This window comes from Colias eurytheme, chromosome 11 (genome assembly GCF_061535395.1).
Source record: "Colias eurytheme isolate Ceu_HAF_F1 chromosome 11, ilColEury1 Martin Lab GWU primary, whole genome shotgun sequence".
Taxonomy (NCBI): Eukaryota; Metazoa; Arthropoda; class Insecta; order Lepidoptera; family Pieridae; genus Colias; species Colias eurytheme.
Window position 1 is genome coordinate 1,162,311 of NC_142990.1, and position 12,692 is coordinate 1,175,002.

At 33.3% G+C, this 12,692-nt stretch overlaps 1 protein-coding gene across 1 annotated transcript in view; it reads left to right on the forward strand.

Annotated features, from left to right (window-relative positions):
- Nucleotides 1–12,692, forward strand: part of LOC149904328 (netrin receptor UNC5B-like) — a 69,522-nt gene that overhangs the window by 12,549 nt on the left and 44,281 nt on the right. The window contains exon 3 of the mRNA XM_090106889.1: nt 11,137–11,703. Coding sequence (XP_089963015.1) covers nt 11,137–11,703 — 567 coding nt within the window. The remainder of the gene's footprint in view (nt 1–11,136; nt 11,704–12,692) is intronic.

Consider the following 12,692-nt stretch of genomic DNA (forward strand, 5'->3'; position numbering starts at 1 on the left):
AATGCACCTGACCATGACATAAGCCTGACCTCCCAAATTACCACTACAACGGGAATTGGCCTACTAAATAATGTAAATGTGAAAACATGTGAACGTGGTCGAAATTGACATTTATAAGGCAATCACGTTTAAACGGGTGAAAGGAATTTAATGGTATTTGGCGCTTATATCGACGATTGAGGAAAATAATAGGAGAAATATCCACTATGGCAATCAATATCCATGAAACTTGGATAGCTTCTAGAAGCTTATCTAAAGGACTGAAATTATTCTAACGAAATGGTAACCTTCCTCCAAGTATGAATTAAAAATAAACAACACATTATTCAGCTCCCTTAATTAAATGATTACCGTGACAAGCGGTCTCTTTCATCCCAACGACGATGTACAGTATTTTTAGATCTCATTAGTTCTGTAGGAATGCGTCCATTCATCAGTGTGCGCATACTTTAATTCGTGGCGATAAGGCATTTCTCCATTTGTATAAGATTCCTTTTGTACAGAATTTTAAGCGAAAGAAAACACGCTGTCAACAGGTTTGGTGACAGCTGGTTTTGGAAGACCAAATGAGTGAATTGTCCCCTAAGTGTATAAATAATTTTAAGTTTCTGCATTTCGAGCTAGGAATGCGTTAAGATGTTCTGTTGTTTTCGGACTTCCTGGGTTTTGACTTATGCTATTAATTGTAATGTTGACTTCAAGTTATGAATATGTGTATGATGCCACAAATCATATTTCTTTCTCGTATGAAAACTATCATGGTACATAAACGTTAAACTAAACCTCCATCCAATTACATATCATCAAAGACCATAAACCATAGGATACACAGAAAATAGAAATAACAGGACTAATGAATCTATTCCGAGTATAACGTAATGAGGTCGCTCTGCTACTTACAGATAATCCTTGACATAGTTTTGCGAAGCTTACCTTAATCCTGAGCCAGAATTTTCCATCCATGTTGCACAAAAACTGACAACGCTACACAATATCTTGTTACTTTCTAAGTCTCTTTATACGTCTAAGTTAAGCTGTATAGAATGGTCTATACAGCAAAAATGTGCAATAACAATACAAAATATTATAATTTCTGGTTCACAAATAAACCTCTGATTTTTCAATCCTCCGTGAAAAATTATTCACCCGCATTATTGTGTGAATAAACTGTACTACAAAATATTATATCTTCTTAATTGGACGGATACATTTTAACCAAGTATTGAAAATTCGCCCCTGAGTCGACAATCTAATTGTTTTTTTTTAAACATAGTTCAATGTCATCAATTTTTTGGCTTTCATTATGCAACATCAGTTAACTTATTAAATTCCCACATCGAGAAAAGAACCATAAATTGGCTAATCGTTTCACTCATAAAGTTGCATCGTTGAAGCAAACATTAAAAGCTATGATGTACAATAATTTATAATAATCGTTACTAAATTCACGCTAACACCACATTATGAGCCATAACTCAAAGTATTATTTAAACCTCTTTGTAGCACTTTAAATAGTCTTTCGTAACGAGATAACTACATAGTTATAAGAATCGTGAACAGCCGATAAAGGGCGAGCAAATGACGAAACAACTGATTTGAACTTTGAAATTAATAGCATACATTCGAGTAATAATAGGGAAGTAAATAAAAATACATTGATGCAAGTACCTATACTTGAAAACGTTTAGAATATGCGGATTTGTGATTGTCAATATGTTGAATATTGTGAATCTAATTCTGAAATTAATTACACGCATTGTTCAGTATTTGAAAAGAGTTGTAGATTATAGAGGTAAGGTGATGCGAAAATATTCGTCAAAATTAAAAATCTGATATAATTATTACAATGTTCAGTTGGTAGCTTAATTAACACCGAAATTAAACCAACTAAAGAAACAATTCGAAAAACGATGCAAATTTTCTCCAATATTACCATAGCCCTTTCATGGTCACAATAAACATGTGAAAGATTCTTTTTACTACATATAACGTACATCGAACCGAGAATATTACTGTTTTTCTGCATATAACGTTCCTCGTACTAAGAAAATAATGCAAATCAATCAATAATTATTCTCCCCTTATTAATAGACGCTTTAAATACAACAGCTAGAGAAACTAGTCATTAATCAAAGTAAAAACCAATTAAACATGGGAGTTGCACAATGATGGCGGTTAAAGTTAATCAAATGGTTCTCGTTTGATAGAATATTCAATAGGTGTTCGACGGGTTGAATATTATTGTTATGGTACAGGTGTAACAAAATATTTAATTGGAATATTAAATATTTATGTTATTGAAATTGTTTATTATTATTACTTGTGGTTTGTCTTTCAACAACCCAATAGGTTTTGTATTGTAATAGGTATGTAACTGTAGACTGTAGACATGGTAGCTCAAAAGACGTTCTGTGACAGCCAAATACTTATTTTACGTTACTTAAATTATGTATTTTTCTACGCATATATACCATCTTCTCTCTCAACACCAGACACTACAAAAAAGCAATTAGTGTAATCGTTGAGCATTTCCAAAGTTCTGTAACTTGGTATGTAGTTATATACCATGTATAGTTTTCTCTTGAGAACAACTTATCTAATCAACAAACGAGTCAAATTCAATGATAAACTGTTGATAGATGTTAGAATATTATAATCAGCTATCCCATATTAGGAGATGAACTTATTACAAAACAATATACAATTGATTTAGATGACAAGAATCATGAAGCTGTGTGGGACTGTTGTAAATTTATTTAAATTAACCTGTCTATTAATAGACGATTCAATTAAGTTTGAATGAGAATTAATGTGACGATTTAGAAAATCGATTTATGAATGGGAAACTTTTACTAATCAACATAAAAGTGTTGAATGGGTATATCTAAAAGCTAAATCATATAGTGTTTACCAAAATATTTAAAAACAAACCCAAATGCTTTGTACTACAGACAGTGTGTTTAAGCTAAAACTAATGCAATTTGATAATTTTAGCCTTTCGTACATTTTTGAAAATGTGCAAATTAATATATTGCTTTGGATAGGTTCTTTGGGAAAATATGCATTTAATTCCCAATTATGTAACTTCCTCTACGCCAAACTTTCACTCATAAAATGCATGCTGGAGTTTGGACAAAGTTGAAACGGTCTTAGATTCAACAAATACAACAACGCGCGCGCGTAACGCGACAAGCTAACAGCAGCTCTGTACTTAAAAATTGTTAAAAATAGTATTTCTGCAATTTCATAGATTCAAAGTGATTAATCTCTTAGTATATGGTCCAAATCAATAGCAAATATATTTTTCTTTTATATTGACAAGTGTTTGAGTTATAAATAAGTGAAAAAAAAAAAAAAAAAAATTCTTTCGACGACAAGTGGAATGCAAACAGTGAGAACAGTGAAATCTTTTAAAAGTTACAAACCTTTTCGAAAAACTATAGTGATCTGAAGTTAGTAAAATAAACTAACAAATTATAACAAAAAGTTGAGTGTAAAAAGTGCAGCAGTAAATACGAAGTGTTTCTTTGTTCTCAATGACCGGTTAACCTTGAGAATACTTAACGGTTTTATTGAAGCTTCATAGAACCAAGATTTTCAAACATTTAGTAAAAGCTCCCGTAGCTCAGTTGATCCATCGTTGGACTGTAGTTCAAAAACATCGAGGCACCGAGTTCAAATCACTAAAGGACAGTTATTTGAATACCATTGAATACATTTTTTTTTTTTTTTTTTTATATATTCGTGCTGTCGCATACTAATAGAATTGAAACAGACGGACAGAAGAGAGAAAGGGAAGAAGGAAAAAAAGTTTTTTTTTTTTTTTTAAAACATTTTTAGAACACTCCACATTTGAAAATGATTTGCCCAGCATGTAATAATACCGTAAACTCTCGTGAAGAAATAAAATGTGCTTTTTGTTGCGAGTCTTATCACTACACGTGCGTCAATATACCTTCTGATCGATACAAGGAACATTACTCTAAAACAGATAGAAGTTGGAAATGTCCTTTGTGTACAAATGTGAACAGTAATCGACGTAAAGATGACACAACACCTATTCAGCCTGCCCAGTCATCTCCGCCCCTTTTGACCAAAAATAAGGGGAATCGTAAGAGAAGAAGGGTAGAAGAACGAAATGCTAAACCTTCACCTACAAAACAGGTTGTGCAGTCACCTTCCTCTGCAAATGAAAACAACGACCAAAGTTTGCTCCAGTCGGATAGTGAATGCTCAATCCCATATGATAAATTCGGATCACTGCTGGACAACAAGATGGAAAAATTTAAAAAATCACTTATGCAAGATATAGTTTCGCACGTAAGAAATGAAATAAGTAAAGTCATCGACTCATTGAGAGATGACCTTACCAGGTCCATAGAATTCTTAGCCGAAGAGCAAAACAGCCTTAAACAGGATCTAATAGCTGCCAAAGATAAAATAAAGGAACTAGAGAAAGATAAATTCGATCTTACTAACAATATTAAGACAATAGAGCGGCGCTTAGACACATTGGACAAGGCCTCGAGGAGTTGTAACGTGGAGATTCAATGTGTAGCCCAAAAGAAAGAAGAAAACTTACCTTCACTCGTCAAAAAAATCTGTGATACAGTTGGGTTTCAAATTCAAGAAAATAATATTTACTCGGTCAGAAGAGTGGCCAAACTTAATCCGACTTCACCGCGTCCTAGAAGTATAATCCTGACATTACAAAGTGAGCGCGACCGAGATATGCTGTTGTCTGCTTATAAGAGGTTCAATAAAGGAAAGAACATATGTGATACTCTTAATTCAAACCATCTAATGATCCCAGGAGAAAAGCATCGTATCTTCTTGTCTGAGCACTCATCTCCAACGTGTAAAATGTTGCATGCGGAGGCCAGAAAGCTCTCAAAACAATTTACATATAAATACGTCTGGGTTCGTAATGATAAAGATTCCAGCAGTTTTGATAAGCTAAATAAGACGACAACTTAATTTAATAGCAAACGGTACATACTTAGCACATAGGTAAATTTACACTCTAAATTATGGATATTTTCTACCAAAATGTTAATAGAATTCGATCAAAAACTAATGAAATATATATGAACATACTTAACTCGAATTTTGATATAATATGTCTCACTGAAACCAATTTAAATGATAGCGTTTTTGATAGTGAACTTGTAGATAGTAGATACAGTGTATACCGAAGGGATCGTCAATCCTCTTGCTCGGTTAAAAGGGATGGGGGAGGAGTGCTTGTTGCTATTAATAAAAATATTAACGTCAGTAGACTTTACTCATGGGAAACTAAGTTTGAGGACATTTGGTTTAAAATAGAATATAATAGAACATTAAAATTAAAATTTTATTTATGTGTCTGTTACCTTCCCCCACACCTTACTTGTGAGGACTTGAGTGCGTTTTACGACCATATTCAATTAATAACGCTAAATAAAATAAATAACGATCACGTTTTGGTTATAGGAGATTTTAATACTCCTAGTCTTACCTGGTCCCACTCACCTAGTCCATCCCACATATTAACACCTTCTTTGCCTACTGACCTGAAATCGAAATTGCTAACTGAACACATCTCTCTCTGCAATATGAACCAGTTCAATCATGTTCTTAATAAATCAGATCGACTGCTTGATCTAGTACTAGGAACATTCGACGCCGTAAGTGTCACAGAAACTAACCCCATATCTCGTCTGGATCTATATCATCCACCCTTATGCATAAAATTAAATGTTGACCAGCAATGTCCTAAGAGACTCAAGCGATCAATAACGAAACGACTGAACTATAATAAATGTGACTACCAGAAAATAAAATCTCACCTTGACCAAATAGACTGGGTTGCAGAATTATCAAAATCAGTGAATGTTGATGTAGCATTGGAAAATTTTTATAACACTTTGCTTGAGGTAATTAAAAAGTATACCCCCCTTACTTCTATCTCCAAAAGTAATCATCCCGTATGGTTTTCTCCTGCTCTCATAAACTGCCTTAGAGAAAAGTATAAGTACCACAAACTATTTAAAAAATACGCCAATCCGCGCGATTACGATACTTTTACCTTACTGCGGACGAGAGCTAAATCTCTAATGAAAACTTGCTACACTACCTTCATTACATCCATAGAAAATGAGATTGGTTCTAATATAAAAGCCTTCTGGAGGTTTGTGAATTCAAAGAAAGGCACTACTACGTACCCTAACATCATGAAATTCCAGGATCTGATGGCATCTGGCAGTCAAGAAATTTGTGATCTTCTGGCCAAGTATTTTAGCTCTGTTTACGAGAAGTCGGAGACAAATATCGATACAAATTTAGGTACCAGTTTTACTACAGATTGTCTTCAGGAGATCACACTGACAGATAACGAAGTCAGATTAAAATTGAAGCAGTTAGATCCTAACAAAAGCATGGGCCCAGATGGCATTCCTGCAAAACTATTTAAAACTTGTGCAGGGGAACTCTGTAAACCTCTCCAAATAATATACAACATGTCGTTAAGAACTGGAATTTTCCCTAATGAATGGAAAAAAGCGCATGTGGTTCCTATACATAAGTCGGGTGATCGCTCTGACTGTACAAATTACCGACCTATCAGTCTTTTATCGACAACAGCTAAGGTATTTGAATCACTTGTCTACGACCAAATCTATAGCCATATAAAATCTCTTATTTCCGATAATCAACACGGATTTGTCAGGGGGAGATCGACCATCAGTAATCTCCTTATATTCAAAAACTTTATATGCTCCTCATTTGCTAAACGCGGTCAAGTCGACTGCATCTATACCGACTTTAAAAAGGCATTTGATAAGGTCCATCACGAGGTTCTTTGCAACAAAATATCTTCATTTGGCATACATGGAAACCTTTTTCGCTGGATAAAGTCGTACTTAACGAAACGAAGTCAGATAGTTGTGATTGGTGGTCATAAATCCTCACCTTTTATTGCCTATTCTGGAGTACCGCAAGGTTCTCATTTAGGTCCCTTATTTTTCATAATGTTTATTAACGACCTTGCTCAAACCCTCAAATGTCCTTGCTTACTTTATGCAGATGACCTAAAGATTTTTAACACTATTCTATCTAAAAATGACAGTCATAAACTACAAATGGACCTCAATACTTTACTGGAATGGTGCAAGAACAATAGAATGTTTCTCAACCTTGATAAATGTTTTAGTATATCTTTCACCAATAAAAGTAAAAATATTATCAATTTTCAATACAAATTAAATGACCATGTTTTAGAAAATAAAAGCGTTGCTAAAGATTTAGGTATACTTTTTGACCAAAAACTTTCATTCCGTGACCACTATGACCAGATGATTGGAAAAGCGCTCCGTATATTGGGTTTTATTTCTAGATTTTCAAAGGAATTCCTCAGACCATCTACATTTCTTTACCTTTATAATACTCTGGTACGCACGAATCTGGAATATGGGTCAATCATTTGGTCACCTTACTACCAGATTCATAATGACCGTATCGAGAGAGTACAGAAAAAAGCACTTCGATTGGTAAACTACAGATTCAACGCAGGAGACAAAATATCCTATGAAGATAAATTGGAGATGTTTAATGTCACGAAACTTTCAACGCGCCGACAGTACCAGGATCTTTTATTTCTTCATCATATCATACACTTTCATATTGACTGTCCAACTCTGCTCTCACTTCTTAATTTTAACATAAAACCTAATCCCAGACACCCTTCTCTCTTCTGCATAAATGTTTTAAAAAATAATACTTCTTTCTATAATCCCATGGTCCGTATGTGTCGCCTGTATAATGATTTGACTTCGCGTAAGCCAAACACAGAACTTGACGTATTTGATCCAAAACTGGGTAAATTTAAAAATCAGGTCAAATCCGTGCTCAAGTCTAATCTACAAGTTCTATGATATTTTAATCTTTAACTTCCATAGTTCTGAGATACTTTAATGTTTATTGGACATAATTCATTATTATACTGTGATGAAATGTAATGAATTGTATTTTATGTGATTGAATGTAATGTAGGTATTTATTGGTTTTACTGTATTTTATGTGATTTAATGTATTGTAGCTATATTGATATATTTATCTGTACTATAATTTAGATCCAATTTACTTTTTGACATGTATTTAAAAACAAAAAAATTACTTGATCTATGAATTGTTTGAATTGTTTGAATGAATTGTTGATAATTTAATCTTTGACTGCCATAGTTTCTAAGATACTTTACTAATTGTTAGACATAATTTATTGTTATACTGTGATGGAATGTAACGAATTGTATTTTATGTGATTGAATGTTATGTAGGTATTTATTGATTTAACTATATTTTAAGTGATTTAGTGTACTGTACTTAGCTATATTGATGTGATATTTATCTGTAGGTACTATGATTAATTAGATTCAACTTATTTTATGACATGTATTTTTGGAAATTATTTTACTTGATCTATGAATTGTGCTAATTAATGTAATTTTTAATAATTTTTTTTCCCTCAACTATGCTGTGTGCATACAATTAATTGGTTGGCATTTCACCGCAACATGTAATTAAATTTCTGTTTATCGAGGCAAAATTGTCAGCTGTGGTGTGCACCTTATTAAATAAAATAAAAAAATAGATATAAAATATGAAAGGAAGTTGAACTACTTCTTTTAAAGATATTTCTTATCACCGATACATTGGCTGTTGTAGGTAGGTACTCCTTTTATTTTATTAAACTTTAATAGCATTATTTATAAGTAAAAAACTAGGTGGTGTAACGTGATTGTGAATAGAATATATTAAACATTTAATAGCAACAAACTAAAACATGATTCTCAAGTAGTCGAAGTTTTTGCTCATTAATTCACAGTCCACTTCAGTCTATTGTTCCAGCATTATCTTCTTTCAATCAATACACCATTTATCACGTTAGAGTTGTCAACATAAACCGATCCGACTCAAGCGTTAAGTTTCCCCTTTTTGTTGTGTGCCAGAATTATTGATTCAAGCTCATGATTATACAATATCGGTTCGAGAAGTTACCTCCATAAATATTGATGTTACAGTTCTTGGAAATTCTAAGTTGGCATTTCAACGGTTACGCATGTCAAATTGACAATCTTTTATTGAGTTTTGCGATGAAGTTCCCAAGTTTGCTGAAATTGCGTCATTGATGGTGTATTGGGACTTTCAAGTTTTCTTTTACAAATCTATAAATGTTGACAGACGAGCATTGCATAGCATAATTAATATTTAATAATTATGTAGTTGGTATAGGTCTACCAGAATCTGATGGCATATTTATATTTATAAAATAAAAGATTTTCATGTGGCAACTTTATTTGACAACTATCAAATTGGTTGTCAAATTATTTGTCTTCTTCGCAGTTGATGAATAATTTTTAGGATTTTGTCTAAAAAATCTTCGAACGAGTCGAAAAAGCGGCTGCGATCACAAGCAAGAGGTGTTGTTTACAATGTGTATAGAAAAATATTCCATGAAGAAGGGTCAGAAACATAACAATTTTCAATTTTGATGATTTTAGTGGTATATTTGACTTACCCGATTTGATACTTTTAATTAAAAATATTATAAGTACGTAACTATAATATTTTTTGTTGATTACAATATAATTTTATGAAAACTTATTACAGGAGTTTCCAATACGGCTATTCGTCAAGTCTAAGCTGTCCAAGTCAACTTTATAATGTGTGTATCTGTTAATACTTACGAAAATAAACATAGTTTTATTTTATTTTTGTTTAATTTTATAAAAAATTATAAGCAATCTAGTTTTGATCTGCATTATCAATATGTCCATATTTTTACATGGCATAATGATAATGATTTAAACAAATATAAGTAGGTGTAAATAATAATATGTCTAATATACATATAAAACTGATATGTATATTATGCATGTATGTATGTACATACATAATATTAGTGGATATCTCATTATTAAGTACAGTATAGTCCACTTATGTAATGTGACTAATGACATTGGGGACAAAATAAAAAATAAGAAGTATCAAGATCGTTCAGTCCATTTTCCCTAGGGTTGCACACTCAAAATTTTGATTTCCCTAATTGCCATCAGATTCTGGTTTACCTATATCTCATATATCGATGGGTAGAAGAAATCTACCTATCATTATAATCTCATTAACATCTGAGAGAAACATTTAAAAATAACCCGCTTAATAATATCTATAGCTTAATTCAAATATAATCTGCGAAAATACTTGCCACTTTGTTTCACATTAGAAATTAGAAATTATAATTGCATGATAATAAAGTCGATACAGTAAACGTAGAGAAGAGGCGAGCAAATCCCATTAAAGAATAATAGATTCCTAAAGGAAATCACACTCCGTCCCCACAGGATCGGAATTAGAAATACACATCGGAAGTGAAACTAATTAAGTTATCTGCGCTTCACGTGACTTGCGGTTTATTTTCGTACTCCACGAATCTATTTCAAATAGTAACACAATACTAGAGGTATTACTGTCAACACTGTTGGAAGAGAAACATACACTGATGTACTGATAACGATTTCGAGCGAAATTTTGTCGAGGGTGCTTAAAGTTTAGGCGATAGAAAAAGCAACTTTCGCGCCAAGCCGCTAGGTGCAATTTCGGGTGTCGATTGTAAAATTGGTAAAGTGGGGTATACAATATCCAAATATCTATGTTTTGCGTGTAAACAGGCGCGAGTGAGGCGTCAAGCCAGGTGCGGACTTTTGAGAGAAATCGATGGCGGCACTCGAGGGAGGACTTATTATGACAGTTGCCGTTTATTTCCAATGACACCCGAGTTTATTAACAGTCTACAATTAGAATGTATTAAGAGATCACGGTGCTTATTTGTATATGTGCTTAACATTACGACTTAATCCATGGGAGAGAATTGTGATTTAATAGCTCCATTAAGAATGACTCAACGTTTCAGACTTAAAGGGTTGTTATGCTATAAAATGACTCAATATTTACGACTTATGTAAAACATTTCATAATTTATACATCTTATTCAATAGATGTACATATTTTAAGCGCTGATTTTGCAGAGCAATTCGTCCCACGAATAGTTTTTTTTTTTCATATCGATTGATAAAAACTAAAACTGGATTTCCTTTGTTTCAGATGACACAAGTTCCACAGAGCCTGAGCACACCACAGCCGCGCCAACACCACCGATACCTTTACGACCAGAATATGCTCATCCAGCTGGGGTAGAAGCATTAGACCCTTACAACTCTGAAAAGAATCCTCCACCACACAGAGACTATTTAGAAGAAGATTACGACCACGAAGGTCACAAAGAAGACGATCATGACAACAGAGACGACGCTGATGAATTGCCGTCTCTGTCCGGAGATCATCTGTTGCAAAGTTCTACAGATGACCTACCAATGTTCTTATTGGAACCGCAACATGCGTACGTGGTGCGAAATAAACCGGCTATGTTGAGATGTCGTGCTGCTAATGCGTTGCAAGTATACTTCATGTGCAATGATGTTCGGTCGGTTGGTAGTACACAATTTGAGTTTGTGGACCCTCAAAGTGGTGTTCGTATTGTGGAAGCAGAGTGCAATGTGACAAGGGACCATTTAGAAGAGTATTTTGGTGAAGATAGGTTCGAGTGTAGATGCCACGCTTGGAGCAGTAGAGGAGATATTAGGAGTCAACCAGCAGTTGTTGAATTGGCATGTGAGTATAAGTTCTTTTTATCTTGACAAATGAGCGCAAATAAACAAAACGTTTATAGATCGTAAAGATTTATATTAATTTTATTGGGTTTTACTGAAAGATGATTTCCTGTATTTTACTATCCTCTTTAAGTACACATGGCAAGAACTTCAAAAGAGTTTATTTTTCCGTGGTTTAGAAATAAAATATGCTAATGCCAATTAATAGGAAAAGTTTTTGAATCAGCATTAATCAATATCAAATATCCACCATTCAATATATTAAGCCATGAATATGTTGAATAAGATATAGACGATTTATACTGCGTTCACATATTCGTACTTTTACGACTTAAAGATTTAACAACACTTAACATTCGAGTCCGTTTTAACAAATGCTTTACACCTGTTCCAAAAGCTATGAATATTAAAGCAAAGAATCGGATAAACTATAGCAATAAAGACGTCAATATAAATTTGATACAACCATAAAATCACGTCCGGACTAAATGCGGCGTGATGCAACATTTCGTCAAAACTCATAATTTGAGTATTTCCGCTGGTTATTTTGATATAACCTAGTTTTTAGACGTCGCTTGAACCGGAACGATCCTGTGGCTATAATTAAAAGTTTCTACGAATTTGTCGCCCTATCTTGAAAACTAATAAAACTTGATATTTTCACGAAAGTTTCAAGGTTTGGAAGTAGACAGAATGGGAAAAATAATCTTGTTATTTATTTTACCTCGTGTTTTCTTTATTTATCTTTTTCGTGTTTATGCCATATTCAGGTTCATGAACATCTAAAAAAGCTGTGTACGTGACGTGACTAACCGCTATAGAACTAAGTTTATATTCGTAGGTACCTAATACCTTTTCATATTCCTCTTTTAATTCAAATAAAGTATGTACAACCTATTTTTTTCCGACATTATCCCATTTTTCCATAAATAACGTAACATTACATAAATTAAAAATTCCATTCATTTATATCGAGCCTTTGATCCACCG